Raw genomic sequence first — 22,622 nt, forward strand, 5'->3', positions numbered from 1 at the left:
ATTCTTTTTTGCATGCCAAGTCACTTAACTGGAGTGCAATGACAAATTGTTAATACATGGCCATTCTCCACTACAGTTTAAGCCATTGCACCTACACCAAGGTAAATAATCAATTGGATTCTGGCCAGTGCATTTTGAGTATCTTCTTCAATGGGTCTCTTTGGTAGAGTCAACTTGAGTCTTTGTTCTGCTTGTCTTTGTTTCAGTAAGTAAGTAAGTAAGTAAGTAAGTAAGTCAGTCAGTCAGTCAGTCAGTCAGTCAGTCAGTCAGTCAGTCAGTCAGTCAGTCAGTCAGTCAATAGTCAATAAGTATATAAATCACGATTACAAGGGAAAACAAATGGTTGTCACCATTTGAAGCTGCCATATGAACAGGACAGTAAATATTATTCTGATCACTATATCTAACCTTCCTGAACCATATTTTGCATTTTAGAGCTATTTGCTAAGGAACTGCTGGGAACTGCAGAAAGTGCAGAAAATTCTGGTGTGGTAGATTGGGACTGCACACAGTTCATGCAGTTCAGTCAGTGTCCTCGGTATCAGGGCTCATGGAAAGCCAACCTATGGTTTTCAGTGATGTGCAACTTTCCTTTCAGGAACACTTACCAGTCATTATTGATCTTTTCATGGGGCATATTAAATAAAGCCCTATTCAATCATTGTTGCTGTTTAGTCATTAAGTCGTGTCCAACTCTTCATGACCCCATAGACCAGCGCACGCCAGGCCCTCCTGCCTTTCACTGCCTCCCGGAGTTGGGTCAAATTCATGTTGGTAGCTTTGATGACACTGTCCAACCATCTCGTCCTCTGTCGTCCCCTTCTCCTCTTGCCTTCACATTTTCCCAACATCAGGGTCTTTTCCAGGGAGTCTTCTCATGAGATGGCCAAAGTATTGAAGTCTCAGCTTCAGGACCTGTCCTTCCAGTGAGCACTCAGGGTTGATTTCTTTCAAAATGGATAGGTTTCTTCTCTTTGCAGTCAGGGGACTTTCAAGAGTCTGAAGATGCCAGCCACAGAGACTGGTGAAACGTTAGGAAGAACAACCTTCAGAACATGGCCAAAGAGCCTGAAAAACCCACAACCATTTCAAGAGTCTCCTCCAGCACCACAATTCAAAAGCATCAATTCTTCAGCGGCCAGCCTTCTTTATGGTCCAGCTCTCACTTCCATACAACACTACTGGAAAAACCATAGCTTTGACTATGTGGACCTTTGTTGGCAAGGTGATGTCTCTGCTTTTAAAGATGATGTCGAGGTTTGTCATCGCTTTCCTCCCAAGAAGCAGGCGTCTTTTAATTTCTTGGCTGCTGTCACCATCTGCAGTGATCATGGAGCCCAAGAAAGTAAAATCTGTCACTGCCTCCATATCTTCCCCTTCTATTTGCCAGGAGGTGATGGGACCTGTGGCCATGATCTTAGTTTTTTTTTTGATGTTGAGCTTCGGACCATTTTTGGCACTCTCCTCTTTCACCCTCATTAAGAGGTTCTTTAATTCCTCCTCACTTTCTGCCATAAGTTATTACCTGGTATCATATCATGAATATGAATATAGAGGACTGGCTAGCCCCTCCCCCTTTCTCACTGCTTTCTGCACACAAGCATTGGTCTGAAGAGAAGAACCTCTACGTGTGAGTAAGGGTGTGGGTGCATTTTATCCCCAATTTTGGTTCATTGACAGCACAGTGAATCTCAATCTAATTTTAAGAGATCATGTGGTGCACAGCACATCTTGAACCAGATTGCCCTTTTCCAGTCTACATTCATCTGCCTTTGTACCTTTTTGGTTCACTGGCTGTGCTGCCTTTTTGTGTATGAGAGAGGAGTGCTCCATTTTAGTTTGCAGTAATCATTCATGTGATCATCGATCTCACTCCAAATTTGCAGTGTATGAACAAAAAATTTGGTTTCCAGAATAAATGAAAGATCCTTATTGCAGGAAGTGATGCATGTTATCCCAACCCAATCTGATACAATTTCCCTATACAGACAAACCCTTAGATGCTAGATTTTCAAGCATTCTTGCTCTCCTGTAGAGTCTATCTGTGAACAGAAACTTTCCTCTTCAGATTTCTCAATGCACATATGGAGAAAGCAACAAGGATGGAGATAAGGCTGCTTAGTCTTCTCTGTATTGACAGTGCAGGGTTAGATAATGAACAAATGGGACTTCAGTTTCAAATAATCTTAGAGACCCTTGGAACTATTTATTTATTTATTTATTTATTTATTTATTTATTTATTTATTTATTTATTTATTTATTTATTTCCCAGCTATTTAGACCACATCTACTCTGGGTGGCTTACAGTAAAAATGTCATAAAACAATTAAAATAACAATTTAAATCAGTAATATTAGTATCCTTCAAGATGGGAAAAGTATAGACAGAAATTAAAATAGAAAAGTAAAAATCAAGTATTGATAGGAGGGAAGGCCTGCCTAAAGAGCCAGGTCTTAAGTTGGCTCTTAAAGACACCCAGTGAGGGTGCCAGGCAGATCTCTGATGGAAAACTGTTCCAGAGTCGAGGGACCATTGCCGAGAAGGCCCGGTTTCTTGTTCTTTCTTTCTGGACCTCCCTTGGTGTTAGGCCCCTCAGCCATCTTTCCTGGCTAGATTGAGTGATGTTAGTAGATCTAGGTGGGAGAAGGCGTTCCGCTAGGAATTGAGGTCTTAAACCATTTAGGGCTTTATATGTCACCATTAACACTTTGAAATCAATGCGGAAATGAATGGGCAGCCAAAGCAAGTCAGCCAGAGTGGGAGAAATATGCTGATGTTTTCTCGTCCCACTAAGAAGTCTGGCCATCACATTCTGCACCATTTGAAGCTTCCGCATCAATCTCAAAGGTAGCCTCACGTAGAACACATTACAGTGGTCTAATCTCGAGATTGCAAGCACAAGGACCAGAGTGGTGAGGGCCCCACCATCAAGATAGGGACACAGCTGGGCAATCTGCCACAGATGGAAATACGCGGAGCAGACCACTGATGCCACTTGGGTTTCCATGGTGAGCGCCGGATCCAGATGGATTCCCAAGCTGTGAACCTCACTCTTCGTGGTGAGAGTCACCCCCCCCCAAAAGAAAGGGAGTTTCCCAAACCACCAATGGAGGGGCCGTCCACCCTCAGGACCTCCATCTTGTCCCGATTCTCCTGCATCCATTGCAGTAAGCCTCCAGACAGTGCTGAAGGGACAGAATGACATCCACTGAGGTAGGTGAAAAGGAGACGTAGAGCTGAGTGTCATCAGTGTATTGATGGCAGGAAGCCCCATACTCCCTGATGACCCCACCCAGCAGCCTCATATAGATATTAAACAGCATTGGGAAGATAATCGAGCCCTGTGGAACCCCACAGTTGAGACTCTACAGGGCCAAAACACTCTCCCCAAGCTGTACTCTCTAAGTGAGTACCCACCGATTCCCAACTTGGAGAGCCTCCCCAGGAGGATACCGTGGTTGACGGTATCAAAGGCGGCTGAGATATCGAGAAGGACCAACAGGGACAGTTTTCCCCTGTCAGCCTCCATCAGCAGGTCATCCAACAGTGCGACCAATGCCGTTTCTGTGCCATGGTGCGGCCTGAATCCCAACTGGAATGGATCCAGGGCATTGGTTTCATCCAAAATAGCTGCCTCCACAGCTGAACTGAGGACCAAACTAGTGATGGGAACTCTGGTGAAAAATCATGGAATTATTTTGTTCTAGGTATTTTTAAAAAATGACTTCCTTATTGCACTAGAGATATTATCTTTACATTGACTTGAGCTATTGGTTGCATATTAACTTGTTGACAACAATGCATTTTAATTGAAACATTTGCTGAGACCTGTATGAAATAATTCCCCTTGATAAGTGTTAGCTTACTGGAAGCTATAGAAATGGCACCATTTTTATATATATTGTTCCAAGCATACAGTTATAACAGGCTAAGCTTTAGGCACATCTAACAGGTAGATGAAATATGTAAATGAATAATATAAATTATTTTATAGTTCTATTCAATTTCTTGCAATACATTTTGGAAATACAATATATGAACATAGTAAATTTCTATGTTTGAGAGTCAAGAAACTACTAGAAGACCTTTTAATCCTTTAATTTCTTTTCATCTTTAGATTCATTAGAAATAATTGAAGGTTCTTCCAGACACAGCTGAATAGCTGCCACCACAGCTGAACTGAGGGCCCAAGTAGGCATGATGTTAATTGCATGCAATTAATTACTGCTAATTGTATGAATGCAAATGAGATGGTGACAAGAATGCAATTATTGTGTACATTTTTAAAAATTTGTCTTTGTACGCTGATAGCAAACACATGGAAGCCTAAACAATATAGGGAGCAAAAAATCCCCCACACACAGTGCAACAATCAGGAGCCAGAAAAGACATTGTCTCCCATGGCTTCCAGTCGCAGCTCAAGACTTCTGGAGCTCAGCTGCAGGCTTTTCACATTCGTAAGCAAGATGAGTGTCAGAAAGTGTGTCAGAAAGGCAGTGCTCCCAATCATGAAAATGCTGTAGGCATATTCAATTGAACACACAAGCACTGCTATAACCTTCACTGTGAACATGCAGAGTTTTGCCTGACTTCTGGATGGGCTGGTCAGGATGGCATTTACATGTGTGCCCCATTCCCTATACCCCTCAAGCTCTCCACAATTTCTAGCTGAAACATCTAGATAGGATTATTCACTTTTTTGAAAATGTGAGCACCCTCTCAATGTTTCATCCTTCTGCTAAGAATTTTGAATGGATGGCTAGGATCCACTTGGTGTTCACCTAAGGTGTGTGCAACTTACCCTGGCTAATTGCAATTAACTGATGAGGTTCCAGGGGGCATTTTGGCTATGCAGTCATGGATCTGACCAGGCACATGACTAAGATGTACCCCAGTGCCATTTTGAGTTAGTGGCAGCACGTTACACAAACTTTACACAATTACTGATGGGGTTCTGATCAGCATTTAAAGGCATCAGAGATATTCATGACAACTTGTTTAATTGAACTACTAGGACATTTATTGATTAAGGTGAGAACTCATTGTGTGGCTTGTGAAGTTAATATTTTCTGTGAAATCCTATTTTCCGTTTGACCTGATGATCTCTGTGATGTAATGGTATGGTGTGAACATGGGCGTGTTGATGTATTAGCTGTTCACCATAGTTTACAGATTGAATATTAACACTGGAAGAAAAACTAAATCCTGGTCAACTAATTTCACTTGTACTGGTATGTTTTTTCTTTCTTTTTCATGCATCTCAAGGACTTTGCACCCTCAGTGATTAATATATACCTAAGGCATACAATGAACAGAAGAGGAAAAATTAAATAAATCAAAATTTATTTTGTTCTTTGAAATTCAGTCTCCAGATAAATGTATTGAACTACTTCTATGGCTGGAAGAAAGTGAAATCCCTCTCTCCTTACTGTTTGCCCTTACAAAAATTGCCATTGGTCTCTGGTTACATGCGTTTTGTGTCTAATATATCATGTCTAATATCTGAAGTAAAGATTAGCTTGGACTGTCCTTTAGCAGAACAGAAGGTCTGTGACACAGATTGTCTTTTGGAATTGGTGATAATATTGGACATTTGATATGTTGGCAGCCCTGCATGTTTAGTGAAGTTTGGGTTTAGGACATCTGAATTAGACACCCACAAGGAGCCCCCCCCCTAGGAAATTTTCCCCCAGGGAGCTAGAGACAGCAAAATCATTCAAATCTCACAAAGTTGATCAAAGACCAATCACAAATATCCCATCTGTATTCCAAACTTTAGTATGCCAGATGCTGACCTACTTGACTGTAATGAGTCAACGTGGTACAGTAATGTTTAACCTTAAACAAGAACCCGGTCAGATAAAAAGGGTGTGAACTCTCGAATCTCTCCTGCTTTCCATCTTTACCTAACAGGGACCTTGGATATTTCTTTGGCAAGGTGGATAATAATCAAATGGAAATTGCCAGCTAGTATCTGTAAAACAGTACTTGCAGCATGACACTAGAATGAGCTAAATCTGAAGTTCTTAACGAGTCCTGGACTGTATTTGTGTGCTGTTGCTGTTTGTTAAATTATGGAGATGTAGTTCTCTTCTTACTTTGGAGAACCACTCTTTAGACAGAGGAAGGAAGAAACCAAATTAGCATCATGAGCAGCTTTGTCCCTCCAGATGTTAAAAATTTTGTTGCCTGGGACTATGTTGTCTTTGCAGCCCTCTTTCTCATTTCTTCTGGGATAGGAGTCTTTTTTGCAATTAAAGACAGGAAAAAAACAACTTCTGGAGACTTCTTAGTTGGAGGCAGACAGATGACTTGTGGACCAGTTGCCCTGTCCCTCACTGCAAGCTTCATGTCTGCAGTAACTGTGCTGGGAACTCCAGCCGAAGTGTACCGCCATGGCGCTTCCTTTATCCTCTTCTCCATAGCATATACATTTGTCATCATTTTTACTGCAGAACTATTCCTCCCTGTGTTCTACAGATCTGGGATCACAAGCACTTACGAGGTAAGCTTTCTTTACAAAAAAAAGAGTGTATATTTATTTTGGCCTCTCACAGTGAACCCACAGTGCACTTGAGCATCTGAAGGCTAGCTGGCAGTGTGACTACCAGGCATTTTGGAGGGAAGGGCAAGTTAAGAATGGAGGATGTGATTACATTGTTTAAATTTAAGTACGAAAGCATGTTAAAAGTAGTAAAGACAATGAATAGATGCATTAAGTGACCCTTTTAGTTCTGAGGAAAATTAATTTTAACTTACAGTGACCATTAGGGACTCCCCTTCTCCCTCAGTTTCTTTTCTCCCCATTTTTTATACTTGCAGAAAAACTTTAGTTAATTAGCATTAACTTTAGCATTAGTTAATGTGTTTGTGAGAAGCAAACTCTGGTATTTTTGTACAAAATTACAAGTTCTGCTAAGAAAGAGAAAGAAAGAAAGAAAGAAAGAAAGAAAGAAAGAAAGAAAGAAAGAAAGAAAGAAAGAAAGAAAGAAAGAAAGAAAGAAAGAAAGAAAGAAAGAAAGAAAGAAAGAAAGAAAGAAAGAAAGAAAGAAAGAAAGAAAGAAAGAAAAAGAAATAATTAGTGTAGAGAGAAAAGAGCTGGTATGGACACAGAAGAGAATGTTGACCACCAGGAACAAAGCAGCACTGTGCTTCCTCATTCTGACTGGGACACAATATATTTATGTTCAGGAAATAAAGGGTTACTGGATAATAGTTTCCCCGGCATTTCCTGCATCTTGCAATGAATTTCTGCAATTTAGGGGTGGGTGGGTAGTCATTCTTTCTTCAACTGCTTGAGATACTCTTTCCCTATCACATAATTACTGAGAACCAAGTGCATAACCCCAGTGATCTGCATGTAAGATACAAGAGACCAATTCTTTGGGGGCAATGGCTTTTTCTACAAAGTTCAAGTAGTACTTTGCCATGAACCTGCATTAATAATGGAACTCACCTAAAACTGGCATGCAATAAAAGCCAATCTATCTTACAGATGAAACCAGCAAACGCTATACATAGCTATTAAAAGAGTTCATTTACCAAGCTTCATATAATAGAACTGAAATGTTTGATGAGGTGAAAGGAGATGGCTCTCTGATGACTACCTCCAAAAAAACTAACCACAGAGTGTGTGCCCCAGGTCCTCCAAGGGGAGGGGAGCAACAAAGGGATCCACTGATCCAGACAAAATACTGGTTAGAGTCAAGGATTCTTTTGCAACTCAAATTTAGTGAGTAGATTAGCCAAGCAACGACACACCATTCCAATCATACAAACCTGCAGATAGTCTACTCTTGGGCAATCCTTAAGGTCATAAAGGGTATATATTCTCAAAGGCTTTCACGTCTGGGATCTGATGGTTGTTGTGGGTTTTTCGGGCTCTTTGGCCATGTTCTGAAGGTTGATCTTCCTGATGTTTCACCAGTCTCTGTGGCCGGCATCTTCAGAGGACTGGAGTAGGAACTCAGTCCATGCTCTGTTGCTGTTTGTTGCACAAAAAAGACCTGCTAAAGATGCCCATCAACCACAGTGACAGATAATATCTCCCACTTGTCACAACAATACATCCAAAACAAAAACACGCTGATCACCCTATCTCCTGAAAAGGACAAAAGCTGTTCCAACAGCTATAAATACTCAACTATCCAACAAACAGCAACATAGTATGGACAGAATTCCTACTCCAGTCCTCTGAAGATGCCGGTCACAGAGACTGGTGAAACGTCAGGAAGAACAACCTTCAGAATACGGCCAAAGAGCCTGAAAAACCCACAACAACCACCATAAATGGTACTTTACCCTCTCTGAGTGAGTCCTTAGTGGCTGTGAACTGCTCCTCTCTTTGTTCTCTGCCACAAAAGGAGGCAGTTCTGTGTCATATCTTGGCCTCTAACTACTGAAGACAATTAAATTGTCTTTGTCTCCTCCAACATCTCAACTGGGCAGGACTGGGGTCGCTGGGGTTGATTCTACATTTTGCTGCTGGTGCTGCCTTTGTGTGATAGAATCCCTTGGCCAACTGAATTTTGACATTTACTGCATTTCCTTGAGTCGCTTGGAGCCACTCCAGTGTGTCCACCCAGGTCTCTCCTTTTTCTTCTTCATTCTCTCTGTCCTCTTTTTTCTCAGTCTATGCCCCCAGTCCTCCTCACTGATTTTCCTTTATAACCTCCCTCCTCCCTTTTAGATCCTTCATATGCCAATTCTCTCCTCTGAATCTCACCTTTCCTTGAAAGTTCCCTGCCCTCTGGACCTTCTGGGAAAGTCCCTTTTGCTATCTCCTCCACCATCTTTCCTGGAGATTCTGATGGAGTTGGCAACATTGTACAGGGTAGCGTGGCCATCTTCCAGGGATTGGGTAATCCAGGTGAAGTTCCCAGTGGGACAACTGTAGTGAAAAGCATGGCAGAAAGCCTGGTACTAGAACTTTCAGATCTCACACTCAGAAATGAGTTGTGCACTATAAAGTATCACAAGAGATAGCACAGTGGAATACTGTAATCTTCAATATTTTTGATGTTTGAATCTGAATACCTACAGAATCACCACATTTAGTTCAAAAAGAAAATCCATATTCTATACAATACCTTCTAGAACAGTCTTGTTAGGTAAAGCAAAGATATAGATGGCAAAACCAGAGAAAGGAGAAAGTTACTACTGATCAAGCTGCCAAGAACAAGTAACCTCTTTCTGCTTTATTTTCAGAAGCTGCTGAAAAGCTAGATTCAGGGAGCCACAGATAGACTCAAGCAGGCAGGAACAATTTCTTTCATATCACAATTACACGGCTACCATTTTAGTAATAATGTATGCATGAAGAGGAAAACTTGTGAATTTAGAAGAGCTTTTAGTTCACTGATTTATTAATGATCAAACCATTCACAGAGATACCGAAGCAATGTAGAATAATCAGACATTCAATATAAAAGATACAAGAAATCACAGGGAAATTTAAGCCTAGACTAAGAATTCTGGATACCAACATGGAAGCATATTATCTGACAAGGAGAAAATAAAGAGAAGGTGGAAGCAGTATACTGAAGACCTATACAGAAGAGATAAAAGGATGAAAGTTTCCTTTGAAGAGGAATCTTGTTATATATTCATAATCAGCATCAGCATCTTAGAATTGCAGAGCTGGAGGGGACCCTATGCATCAAGTCCAGCCCCTGTAAAGGAGGCACAGTGAGAAATTAAACTCCCAACCTTTGGGTTCACAGCTAGATACATAAACCGCTGAGCTATCCAGCAGTTATGAAGAGCCTGTAATTCAAGAAAGTGATATGAAAATTGCTCTGAAAGAACTGGGAATAAATAAATAATCAGGAGTACATGGAATACCAATAAAACTCTTTCAAGCAACAGAGACTGGATCTGTCAAAACCCTAACAAAAATGTGCCAACAAGTACAGAAAACAAAACAATGCCCCACAGGCTGGCAATGCTAAATATACATTCCAGTCCCCAAGAAAGGAGATGCCAAGGAGTTCATTAACTGTAAGACTATTGCTCTAATTTCCCATGCAAACAAAGTGATATTCAAGGTGTTGCAACAAAGGCAACACCTTTGTTGCAACCTTATATGGAGAGAGAAGTGTCTGATGTTCAAGCTGAATTCCGAAAAGGAATTGAGATCATACTGCAAATATCCACTTGCTATTGGAGCACACCAAAGAATTTCAGAAGAAGATCAGTTTATGCTTTATACACTAGAGCAAAGCTTTTGACTGTGCAGATCATGAGAAACTATGGATCATTCTGAAAGAAATGGATATGCTTCAGTACTTGATTGTTCTGATGTATAACCTGTATTATGGACAAGAAGCTACCATTAAGACAGAATATGGAGAAAATATGGTTTCATATAGGCAAAGGTGTCAGACAAGGGTGTATTTTTTCCCTTATCTGTTCAGTCTGTATGTAGAACATAGCATACAGAAAACCAGACTAGATTTAGATGAAGGAGTGAAAATTGGTGGAAAAGACATCTAATTGGCTTCAGAGGGTGCAGAAAAGGAGTTAGCTTTGAATTCTGACAACATCATTGCATGTAATACTATTTAGGCATGCCCTCAACTCACCTTTGAGGGCAAGTTGATCAGCTGATCCCTTCTTGGGAAGTAGCTCAAGCAGAAGTCTTTCAGTTCTCTTGTTAATTCACAGTAGGACAAGCTGTGGATCTCAGTATTTTGTTGGTCTGTAATTGTCATCGGCCCAACTCATGAGAAAGGCCATACACTTGACCTAGTATTCTCAATGGGATGGGGGGATGGTGGTCCAGATGTGGTGGGTTTATCTTGATCCCATTGTCATGGTCGGACCATATCCTGGTAAAGTTTATACTCTCTGCCACTACTACCCTCTCAAGGGGTGGGGGATCAATTAAAATGATCCCCCCCCTGAGACTTATGGACCCTGAAGGATTCCTGAATGATCTAGGGGAGTTTCCAGCTGATATGGTCGGCTCTCCTGTTGAAGCCCAGGTTGCTTTGTGGTACAAGGAGAAAGCCTGTGTGGTTGACACGATCGCATCTAGGCACCCTTTCCCTGCCCGCAGAGCCTGTATGGCTCCTTCATTCACAGAGGAGCTTCTGGCTATGAAGTGATTGGGGAGATGGCTTGAGCACAGATGGAGGAAATATCACTGTGACTATGACCAAACACAGCCTAGAGCCCATTATCGGGCCTAGTCTGTGGCAATACGGCTGGCGAAATGAATGAATGAATGAATGAATGAATGAATGAATGAATGAATGAATGAATGAATGAATGAATAAATAAATAAATAAATAAATAAATAAATAAATAAATAAATAAATAAATAAATAATCCTTGTCAGCCCTCACTGTTGGTTTTGTTGGCCACATGAAAATAAGAAGCTGACTTCAACTGAGTCAGGCCTTTGATCCATCTAGCTTAGTATTGACTCCCCTAGCTGACAGCAGCTGTTTGGTGGTGTAGGCAGTGGACCCTCAAGAGAGTTTCAAGCAGCTCTTCAGTTACATTTCAGTGGTTTTCCTTGATTTCAAACCCAAGGTTTTAATGTCTAGCATTCCCTGGTGGTCATCCAGATACTAACCAGACTTGGCCCAAACCAACTTAGCTTCTAAAATCTGGAAAAACCCAGCACATTCCAGCCCTTGGAGGAAAAATGTCTTGGGAACAGCAGTCCAACAATATTTGGAAGGCCACAAATTATCATCCATAATTTAAATATTTTGGGTGCATATCATATATTGGGTGGTGGGCTTAGATCTGGCCAATACATTTGTGTTCATTGCAAATCCCTGCAAGTTAAATCCAGTTGTGGCTCTTGATGAGTTCTATGTGTTGTTTTAGGTCTTCATTCTGTGGTATGGAACAAATTATTAACTTATTTACCAATTTTTATGGGAGTATGAAAACAGCAGCTTCATGACTGTTACTATTGAATAACTGGTGACAATGATAGATGTTTCTCATTTACTTTATTTGTCCTTTTCTCTAGTATTTGGAGTTAAGGTTTAACAAGCCTGTTCGAATAGCCGCAACGTTGATTTACATAGTACAGACGGTAAGACATATCCTTCATCTATGTGTGTGACAGATGCCCTGATTTCTGACTCATTAGCTCTCTTGTAGGTATGGAAAAGCTGCCTCTGTTCTCTTCTGGGAGTGAATGGACAGTAGCAGAGAGACTGAGCATAAGCAGGGAATGTTTTCTTCCAAAAGGAACAAATTGGAAATTACTAAACATTCAGGATGCTGCAGCATTGTCTGGAAGGTCATTTCTCCTTTATTAGGATGAATCTCTTTAATTGTTTCTTCACAGAATTGTACGTGCATGTGGACCTTGGCTTTTCTGGTTTTGGTTGAATGCCATTTGCTGTGGTTAAAACATCTGCTGTTCTCTGTTTGATGTTTTCATAATTTCTCATTTGGATACACAGTGTAAGTCTAAAGTTTAAATTTTTCCTAGTTGTAGGACTGCCATGGAATTCCACACATGGCAAGCAGATTCTTATCATGGTACATGGGTTCTTAATACTTGAGATCAGTTCTTTAAAATCAATAGTGATTTTCTCAGAATCAACAAATGTCTTCAGAAATCAATCTCTGGCATTATCTTTCCACTTGGGATTCATATAACTTTAGGCTGCTCTGAGTATGGCAAACGCATGCGTTTTGATGGCAAAGGAGGAGAAGGGACAGCGAGGACCTTCTTCCATTTGAAGGGCCGACAGAGGACAATGATCCTTCTGAAGGTGTCAGTCATCTGCAGAGTTGCCAATCCAAGTCTGATGTAAAAACAATGAACCACAAATAGGGAGATAAGGGACTCTAGAGTTCCACATCTTAAAAAAAAAGCATGTGAACAGTAGCCTAACATGAACATGGTCACTTGGTCACTGCCTTCCTTATTTGGTGAGATGTTCAATAATTCTGCTCAAATTATAAAAAGCATTCTTAAGTTTGCATCTCAATATCTCAATAAGCATACGCGATTTTATGTACTACAGAGTCCTCTTTGGTCCTCTGTTTTAGTTATGCTATGCATGTCCTCCTTTTTGGTGACAAACAAGTTGCTGCCCTACAAAAGGACCACGACTGTCCTTCCTTGAACCAGGAAGGAAAATCAGCTCTACAGAGTATGACAATCAGCTCTTCTTTATTTGTTTTTTGTCCTGAGAAGAAATCATGTGCCTTGCTAGTTTCAGAACAGCAAAAACAAAAACAAAAACAAAAAACCCTGATATTATCTTCCTGTCAAAATGCTGTTAAAAGAAATTACTTCCTTCTTCTTGGAATTGCATGGGAATGTGCTGCAATGCTAGCCCTTTCCTGGAAAGAATCCAAGGGCAGAATTCACAAATCATGTGGGTCACACAAAATGCCAACAGAGAATGAGGACTCTGTTCTTGCCTGAGGTTGCTTAGAAAGCAGTATGAAGTTAATTGGCTTTTCTGGCAGGGTAGCCCAGTATGTGTGCCTACTCAGGGAACGATTTGTTCCCTAGAGGACTCCACCTCACAAAATCTAATGCAGCATCAGCAATAGTTTGATACTGACAGAAATTGCTCGCTTCACAAACTTTAAGGTGATGCTGCAGATAATTCTGAAGAACTGTAGACTATATAGGCCAGTGTGAGTTGACGAATTCATGCTGGGCAGCTCTGTTTGTACCAGAAAGATTTGGATGCCCCTGAAAACCCAGAGAGTGTGGTTGCTGACCTTGAGCCAGACATCCTGGAGAGTGAAGTCAAGTGGGCCTTAGAAAGCTTGTCTAACAACAAGGCCAGTGGAGGTGATGGCATTCCAGTGGAACAATTTAAAATCTTAAAAGATGGTGCTGTTAAGGTGCTACATTCAATATGTCAGCAAGTTTGGAAAACTCAGCATTGGCCAGAGAACAGGAAAATATCAGTCTACATCCCAAACCTGAAGAAAGGTAGTGCCAAAGAATGCTCCAAATACCGTACAGTTGCACTCATTTCACATGCTAGCAAGGTTATGCTCAAAATCCTACAAGGTAGGCTTCAGCAGCATGTGGACCAAGAACTCCCAGAAGTACAAGCTGGATTTTGAAGGGACAGAGGAACTAGAGACCAAATTGCTAACATGCACTAGATCAAGGAGAAAGCCAGAGAATTCCAGAAAAACATTTATTTCTGCTTCATTGACTATGCAAAAGCCCTTGACTGTGTGGACCACAGCAAACTATGGCAAGTCCTTAAAGAAATGGGAGTTTCTATCTATCTCCTGAGAAACTTATACATGGGACAGGAAGCAACAGTTAGAACTGGATATGGAAAAACTGATTGGTTCAAAATTGGAAAAGGAGTATGACAAGGCTGTGCATTGTCTCCCGGCTTATTTAACTTATATGCAGAATACATCATGCGAAAGGCCTGAGTGGAGGAATCCCATACTGAAATTAAGATTGCCGGAAGAAATATCAACAATCTCCAATATGCAGATGATACCACTCTGGTGGCAGAAAGTGAGTAGGACTTAAGGAACCTTGTAATGAAGGTGAAAGAGGAGAGTGGAAAAAATGGTCTGAAGATCAACATAAAAGACAAAACAAAAAACCCCCCTAAGATCATGGCCACTGTTCCTCTCACCTCCTGGCAAATAGAAGGGGAAGATATAAAGGCAGTGACAGATTTTACTTTCTTGGGCTCCATGATCACTGCAGATGGTGGCAGCAAACACAAAATTAAAAGACCCCTGCTTCTTGGGAGGAAAGCGATGACAAACCTAGACAGCATCATAAAAAGCAGAGACATTACCTTGCTGACAAATGTCTCCATAGTCAAAGCAATGGTTTTTCTAGTAGTGATGTATGGAAGTGAGAGCTGGACCATAAAGAAAGCTGACTGCCGAAGAATTGATGCTTTTGAACTGTGGTGCTGGAGGAGGCTCTTGAGAGAGTACCCTGGACTGCAAGGAGGACAAACCTATCCATTCTAAAGGAAATCAAGCCTGATTGCTCACTGGAAGGATAGATCCTGCTCCAATACTTTAGCCATCTCATGAGAAGACGCCCTGGAAAAGATGCTGATGTTAGGAAAGTGTAAAGGCAAGAGGAGAAGGTGACAACAGAGGACAAGATCGTTGGACAGTTTCACCGAAGCTACCAACATGAATTTGACCCAACTCTGGGAGGCAGTGGAAGACAGGAGGGCCTGGCGTGGTCTGGTCCATGGGGTCATGAAGAGTTGGACATGACTAAATGACTAAACAACACAACAAAGCTCTGTTTGTATCATTTCACACAATTTCTTCTGAAATATAAGAGCAGTTGTATCCCTCTTAGTATTTTTTAACATTTTATTGCTTCCACCAGTGCCTTCCCTTAAAATTTTGAAAGTAAAATTAGGCATCCAGAAAACATTGAAAGAAGATCCACATGGCTTACAAATCTTTGGTCACAACCTTAAACACACTTGCTTGCGTGAGGTGGTAAACTACGGTGGCTTCAGGGGTCAGTTTTTGCCCTGCAGCACCTCCCATGGACCACTGACTTGCTGAAGATGTGTGTGAGGAGCAGGGGGGAAATGAAACTAAAGCTGATCAGAAATTCACTTCTGGCTTCATTGACACAAGAAGGCCCAACACCTTGTCTTACTGGAGAATTACTCTCCTACAGGCTTCCAGGTGCACATTTTCCCTTGTTTTTGATAATAATAGTTATCTGCCATCAGGTCAATTCTGACATAAAGCAACCCTTTCCAGAGTTTTACTCAGAAGTGGTTTACTGCTCCCTTCTTCTGTGATCACCCTGGAACTATGCAGTTTGACCAAGGCTAAATAGGCTGGCACTTCTCATGGGACACTCAATGGGGAATCAAACTCCCAACCTTTCACTCCACAGCCAGCTATCTAATTCATTGAGATATCAGCAACATATTCTTCTAGTGCCAATGAGAGTGGGTGAGAGAGCTTCAGAAATGAGGTGTGTGTGTGTGGGGGGGGGTTGTATGTGTTGCTCAGAGGTGTTCTTGTGAATATGTCCCATTAAACACTGGCCAGAATCCCAGTTTCTACTCATCTGCCAGAGTGATATAGTGGAAGTCACGGTAACTGATTGAGACTAGCTAAGAAGGTGCCAGCTGCATATTTGGGTAAGCTTCCAGAACACTAATAGTCATACAACTGACACCATGTCAATAAGCCTCAGTTAGCCACCATGACATTTATGATTTTCTTATGAGAATGAAAAACAAGAAACAAAAGCATTATGGCTGGTATGGCTCCCATCTGAATAAAAAGTGGACTGTACAGAGAATATTTGCAAGGAGACAGCCGGTTTAACCATTCTGTTAAGGGCTGGGACATATGTTGCAAATAACACCTTACTAGAAAAGGGAATTATTTAACTGTTGAAAGTGTGTGATTGTCTTTGGGAGATTCTTACCTTGTGTATTCTGCAAATTAGCATGTTCTGGTTTGTGACTCATCTGTAGATTCAGCTTCATTTGGAAACTGGATTTCTCAGACGTAAGTTTCATTCAGATTTCTGGAACACTAACATGATATAAGCTCTAATTACAGGATATCTATAATATATAGTTTGGCTCTAAGTTAGCAATTAGAGAATGCTGCCTAAGTCAGAATGACAGCTATACATCAATTATTGTTTTTCTCAGCCATTTAAAGTGCTATCATCATTATTATTACACAGTTCTCCCGGTCTTTTTCCAAGGAAAAAAAAGAACAGCTCATGTGTCCCTCATTCCCCCTTTTTCTTACAACAGCTCTAGGTAGGCTGGACATAAAGATGATCTGAACAAAGCACTATGCATTATAATGGCCAGAGAGGATGCTGAGCCCAGATCTCCTTTGACCTGGTGACAAAATAAGTGGCTGTGGCTGTGTAAATTTATGCTAATTGAGAACAATTAGCTGGGTGACAGACAAAGGAGAAGAAAGCCAGGTTGAAAGATATTTTGGGCATATGTTCAAATATGCACTTCTATTTCTTCATGAGCCTACTTCTCTGTGACAGTACCAGCCAAAGAGAATGTGCAATTTATGCATGTGGAAAACCATGGGCTATTGTGTAATATGAGGTCCCTGTGTCCTTTCTCCCATTATTTTTTTTTAATTTTTGTCTTTTCTAGTGAAAAGGGGGTTTCTTTACTGAGATTCAGGGATCCTTTTTCAACACCCATTCTGCTCTTTCACAGATTCTTTACACTGGAGTGGTAGTCTATGCTCCTGCTTTGGCTCTCAATCAAGGTGAGTTTCTACGTAGCTTTGCCAGTTCCTAGGGTAACCGCACAAGCAGTAAAGGAGAAATATGAACACCCAATAGCTCATAAAGAATGTGATTTTCTTCCGTTAGCTATCTGTTTGGCAGCTGTCCATCCCCCCTTTTTATCCAGGGTTGTGTAATTTATTGGCCCAGTTTTCCTTTTGCTAAAAGTGTGTGTGTTGAAGTATAACTCAAGGTCTTGGCTAAGTGCCTAGTTCAGAGCAACAATAGAAGACCATGTCATGTCTGGTTTTCTGGCCTTCTGTTCTCAGCGAAGAGGCTAAGGGCTCATTTTCAGTAAAGCAATAGTTCAAAATATGGGTTGGTCTAAATGAAGTTGAATTAAATTGTCTCCGAGTCACATGACAGCCATGTGGTGTTTGCTTGGGACAGATGTTTAATTTGGTGTTTTTGAAGGGACACCCTTGCCAGACACATGCACTCTCTCTCCAGCTCAAGGCTGGAATTCAGAGAGGCTACTGGGCAGGCCTGTATGTCTGTATACCTTTGACGTGCATACCCACAGGAAGGCAGTGCAGTAGGAAACAGCTAGAAAAGCCTTCTCACTCACAGTGGCATCTTGTGAGTGCTGATGTGCACAGGAGAACCTGGTGGTGATGGGTGGCTGACACACACTGCAAATGCCCCCCCCCAAAACCCAACACATAGTACTCATGAATAGAGTGAAGGAGGAGACACTGACTGGCTGGAGGTGGGAAAAGAGGGGCGGCAGTGGCAGCACTTTGCCTGCCTGCCTTCCAGCTGCTGGTTCTGGGGTTTGCATGCTGGCTCAACTCAGTGAAGAGATGCCTCCTTGAGTGGCATCCTTGGATCTTGCCTTATCTGTCTCCCCACCCCGGGAAGAAGGCTTTGGTGAGTGAGCAAGTGGCAGGGGACTCCTGTAGGCTACTTGGTGGCTGGGCTTCTCCCTGCCCACTTTTAACACAACAACAGCAGGGGCAAGTGGCTATGAGAGTCAGCCAGTGGGAGGGCTTCTTAAAAATTAACATTCACATAGGGGAAATCGGTTTAAATAAACCAGTTCCACATCCATGTTAAAATAAGCAGACTTCTGATGAAAGAGTAAAAAAAAACTCACTGCCATTCCACAAAATATGATTCCTCACCAAATTAATCTACATGTACACATGTGTTGTGCATTCATCCATTTTTACAGGACTGTGTTTTTCTTTCTTTTTTTAAAGTAATGACACTGCCTTCTGAGTATGAAATTTCTTAGCCTGTTGACCTGCTATTTCTGTGTTCCTTTTAAAAGGAACATCATTTCCATTTTGAAGCAGATTTTGTCCACACATTTTATAAATTCCAAAATTCATATCTGTGTTCCCTCCATATTCTTTGTTATGTAAGATATCTGGATATCTTTAAAGCTTGCTGCCCATTTTGTGTCATTTTTGTTGACCCAACAGAGGTATTATATTAATATAGATCTGGGATTATGTTTTAGGACTACATGATCAGTTTTTGTGTTTGTATCACTTTACAAGAATCCTTTCCTCCCCTCCCCAGAGAAACAATGAAACTGAATTTCTGTTATTCAGGATATAAATGGAGATAATAGCAACTGCTAAGTCAAAGTTGTGACAATCTTCTTTTCAAAACAATCCATTTTAGACATGAAATGCCTTAAATAACCTATGCCTGACTTAATTTCTTTTAACAGTGACTGGATTTGATCTATGGGGCTCAGTATTTGCAACAGGAATTGTCTGTACGTTTTACTGCACATTGGTATGTATGCGATTGCAGTTCAGCTCAAAATGTTTTTGTAAATATGCTCTAATTGGTGTTCACTTTTATGTTAATGGCTCAGCCTTGAAGGACGTTCTTTGGTATCTTTCTGTGCAGTGAGTGGCAGTTTTCTATTCTTGCCTTGTTTCAAAATATTACTATGAACATCCAAAGGACTGGACAAAGTTCTCTAGCTCAGGAAAGCAAATGAGACATGATTTCAGCAGACCCTGAAGATAACCTGCAAACTTTTACAAATACTTTTTCCTGCAATCTGAGATTGCAATCCTACCCATTCTTCTCTGGAATTTAGCTACAAAATGAATACATGGAACCACATATCTGAATAAAGATATACATAGGTTTGCATGGCTGCTGAGACAAATTAGGATATGTTTCAAAAGCCTCTGTGCTGCAGGGTCAGAAGACCAGCAGTCGTAAGATCGAATCCACGCGATGGAGTGAGCTCCTGTCACTTTGTCCCAGCTCCTCACCAACCTAGCAGTTTGAATGTGAGTAGATAAATAGGTACCACCTTGGTAGGAAGGTAAAACGGCGTTCCCTAGTCACGCTGGCCATGTGATAATGGAAACTGTCTTCGGACAAGCGCTGGCTCTATGGCTTGAAAACGGGATGAGCACCACCCCCTAGAGTCGGACCCGACTGGAGTAAGAATGTCAAGGGGGAACATTCTTCTCCACATATAGACTTATTTATGGTCGATCTAAACATTAAGGGAAAGGTGTATTCAATGAAATTGACCTGTTTTCCCTCCCACAATCAGATTTCCTCAGAAACACATGCTTCAGTATACAGACTTGCAAGCCCAAATCAGAGTTTTGCAAATTAAGCACTTGTTTATCTTCCACTATCAAATCACAATGCAAAATGTGCTATAAGCAAGACACGCAGGTGAGGAAAACAAGATCTCTTTCGCAATTTGAAGAAGTGCTTTTTCCAAAAGTGTGCTGGGAGTATTGTCTAGGTTAACCCTTGGTTGAGTAGAATAGATAGCAATAGATAGATAGCAATGGGCATCTCTATCTACACAGATCATGCATAAATATGTGTGACCAGTATGTAACCAGGGTGAAAGCCTAGCCATGCATCACAGGCAGGCTATTAAATTGGCAGAAGAGCATTAAAAAGCATTGAGTAAATATCGGCCAGTTGCCTGGTTAGCAACTGGCTGATATTTCCTTTTCCTTCCCTCTCTCCCTCCACAGAAATAGGAGTAGCAGATCAGAAAAGCAATGAATGTGAACAAGTGCAGAAAAATGCACAAAGCACTGGAACACTGTTTTCACACAGTGGTGTTCGGTTTACAGGGGAAGCATGGGTAGAGACTCTCTTTCGCTGTTTCAGGCAGTGGTCATTTCATTGTGGAGCAAAGACTGAAAATATGTCACCAATATTCCTCAGAACAAGATGCTGTTAAGAGAAAAGCTGGGAAATGATTTTGTGCACCTTCTTCTGTAATATAATAGAAATGAAGACAAATACATTAATTCTCCTTTTGTTTGACTTAGGGAGGATTAAAAGCTGTTGTATGGACAGATGCCTTTCAACTGATTGTTATGCTGATTGGATTCTTGACAGTTTTAATTCAAGGAACTCTTAACAATGGTGGCCTTACGAACATTTGGGAAAATGCCAATAATGGATCACGCCTCGCTGTATTTGAGTAAGCAGAATGTAAATTTATGCTCAGATCGATTACTTCTCAACTGGGAAACGTGTATTTGTGTGTGTGTGTGTGTGTGTGTGTGTGTGTGTGTGTGTGTGTGTGTGTGTGTGTGTGTCATTATTATAGGAAAATGATTTTTTTCATAAGAACAGCAAATAGCACCTTGTTGTTCAGAGGCAGATCATGATGTCTTGGAAAAGCAGAAATCTACCTTATTTAGATGTATTTTCAATTACTGGAGTAATAGACATGAATACTGAAAATGTTGATGTCACTGGATAAAATCCTGTGGTGCCTCTCCAAGTGCAGAATTGTGATGATGTCAGCAGCAGCAGCTAATTGCTGCCCATTACAGCCTTCTTCTGCCAATTTTGGGGTGCATGTGGCTTTGTTGCATTTTGTATGAGTAACACGAAACTGCTTTCAATCAGCAGCAATTTGCCTTTAATAAATGGCGATTTGCTGCTGCTGATGACAACATCCCCATTGTGTGTGCAGAGCTGCACAACAGGATTTCAGTCCAAATGTATTTAAATTACATGGCTTATGATGAATGCAGCTTGGGAAAACTACTTTTTTGGACTACAATTCCAAGAATCCCCCTACCAGCATGGTCAGGCTGTTCCTCAGCTGTGTTACAAAGGGCTTAAAATGGTCATCTGGCTAGGCATTGCTGGGTATGATAGGAACCATCACACGCCTAGTAATGTGTGTTACTGGTGTATAAATAGGTTAGTTGTGGAGTTCCTTGGATATTGGGAGCAACAGTGAATCTTTCTAATCTCAATTGGGGGGGGGGCTAAAGAAAGAACATGTTCTCTACTCAACCCAGAGAGGGTTGGCCTTCCTCTTGTCCTTTTGGCAACAGTTAAAGACCTGCCTTTTAAAAAAACATCCCACAATCTAAGACAGTGTAAAATGTTAACTCCAGCTTAGAAGCTGAATTAATTATCTTTGTTGGGCCTTATTTCTGCAGCTTTGATGTGGATCCCCTGAGGAGACACACATTTTGGACAATTGCCATTGGAGGGACATTTACCTGGCTAGGAATCTACGGAGTGAATCAGTCCACCATACAAAGGTGCATTTCTTGCAGAACAGAAACACAGGCCAAACTGTAAGTAGTTGCAAAAATGTAACCTAAAAGATCTCCCAAACAATGTTAGAGCCAGGGAGGCTGGTATGGAGGGATACAGTCCATCAAATAGCCTGGAACCAAACAATTTAGGGCTTCCACAGTTAAAACTAGTACCTTCAATTGTGCCTGGAAATGGACCAGTGAAGCTTTTGTTCTCCCTGTAAGCAGCTCCAGTTAGGAGTATAGATGAAGTACATATCACGGACCCACTGAAATTTCTGAACATATTCCAAAGGCAGCCCCACTTAAGGAGCATTGCAGTAATCCTAATAGGATATAACTAAGGTATATATCACCATGGCCAGATTGTATTTCTCAAAGAATGGGTGTAGCTGGCACACTACCTTCAGTTTGTTTGCCCTCACCCAGTCCATTGCCACCTCCAGCATTCCTGGAATCAGATGGAAAGGAGAAATAGAGTTGGGTATCATCAACATACTGGTGGCACCAAACCCCAAAACTTCAGACAATCTCTCCCAGCAGTTTAATGTAAAAATAGTATGGGGGAACAGAAGATAACCTTGAGGCACACCACAGGTAAATGGCCAAGGTGTCAAATAGGAGTTTGCACTACCCTCTGAGCTCACCCCTCCAGGAAGCCTGGAACTTCCAAATTGCCACCCCAGAGAAATTACCCAGAAGATTACTATGGTTGATGGTACTAAAAGCCACTGGGGGGTCCAGCAGAATCAACAGGGATACACTCCTGCCACATCTTGTTCTTGGCATAGATCATCCACCAACGTAACCAAAGCAGTCTCCATCTCATAGTCAGACCTCAAGCCACATTGAAATGGATCAA

At 41.3% G+C, this 22,622-nt stretch overlaps 1 protein-coding gene and 1 long non-coding RNA gene across 3 annotated transcripts in view; both read left to right on the forward strand.

Moving 5' to 3' along the window:
* LOC144585842 (uncharacterized) overlaps positions 1-22,622 on the forward strand; it is a 757,174-nt gene that overhangs the window by 41,649 nt on the left and 692,903 nt on the right. The gene's annotated exons all lie outside the window — the stretch shown is intronic.
* Positions 4,626-22,622, forward strand: part of SLC5A12 (solute carrier family 5 member 12) — a 32,033-nt gene continuing 14,036 nt past the window's right edge. For both annotated transcript variants that reach the window (XM_020790431.3, XM_072985869.2), the window contains exons 1-6: positions 4,626-6,506; positions 11,991-12,056; positions 17,176-17,227; positions 18,928-18,995; positions 20,525-20,679; positions 21,659-21,799. In XM_020790431.3, coding sequence (XP_020646090.3) covers positions 6,150-6,506; positions 11,991-12,056; positions 17,176-17,227; positions 18,928-18,995; positions 20,525-20,679; positions 21,659-21,799 — 839 coding nt within the window. In that variant the 5' untranslated portion in view covers positions 4,626-6,149. The remainder of the gene's footprint in view (positions 6,507-11,990; positions 12,057-17,175; positions 17,228-18,927; positions 18,996-20,524; positions 20,680-21,658; positions 21,800-22,622) is intronic.

Source organism: Pogona vitticeps, chromosome 1, assembly GCF_051106095.1.
Source record: "Pogona vitticeps strain Pit_001003342236 chromosome 1, PviZW2.1, whole genome shotgun sequence".
In the NCBI taxonomy this organism is placed as follows: Eukaryota; Metazoa; Chordata; class Lepidosauria; order Squamata; family Agamidae; genus Pogona; species Pogona vitticeps.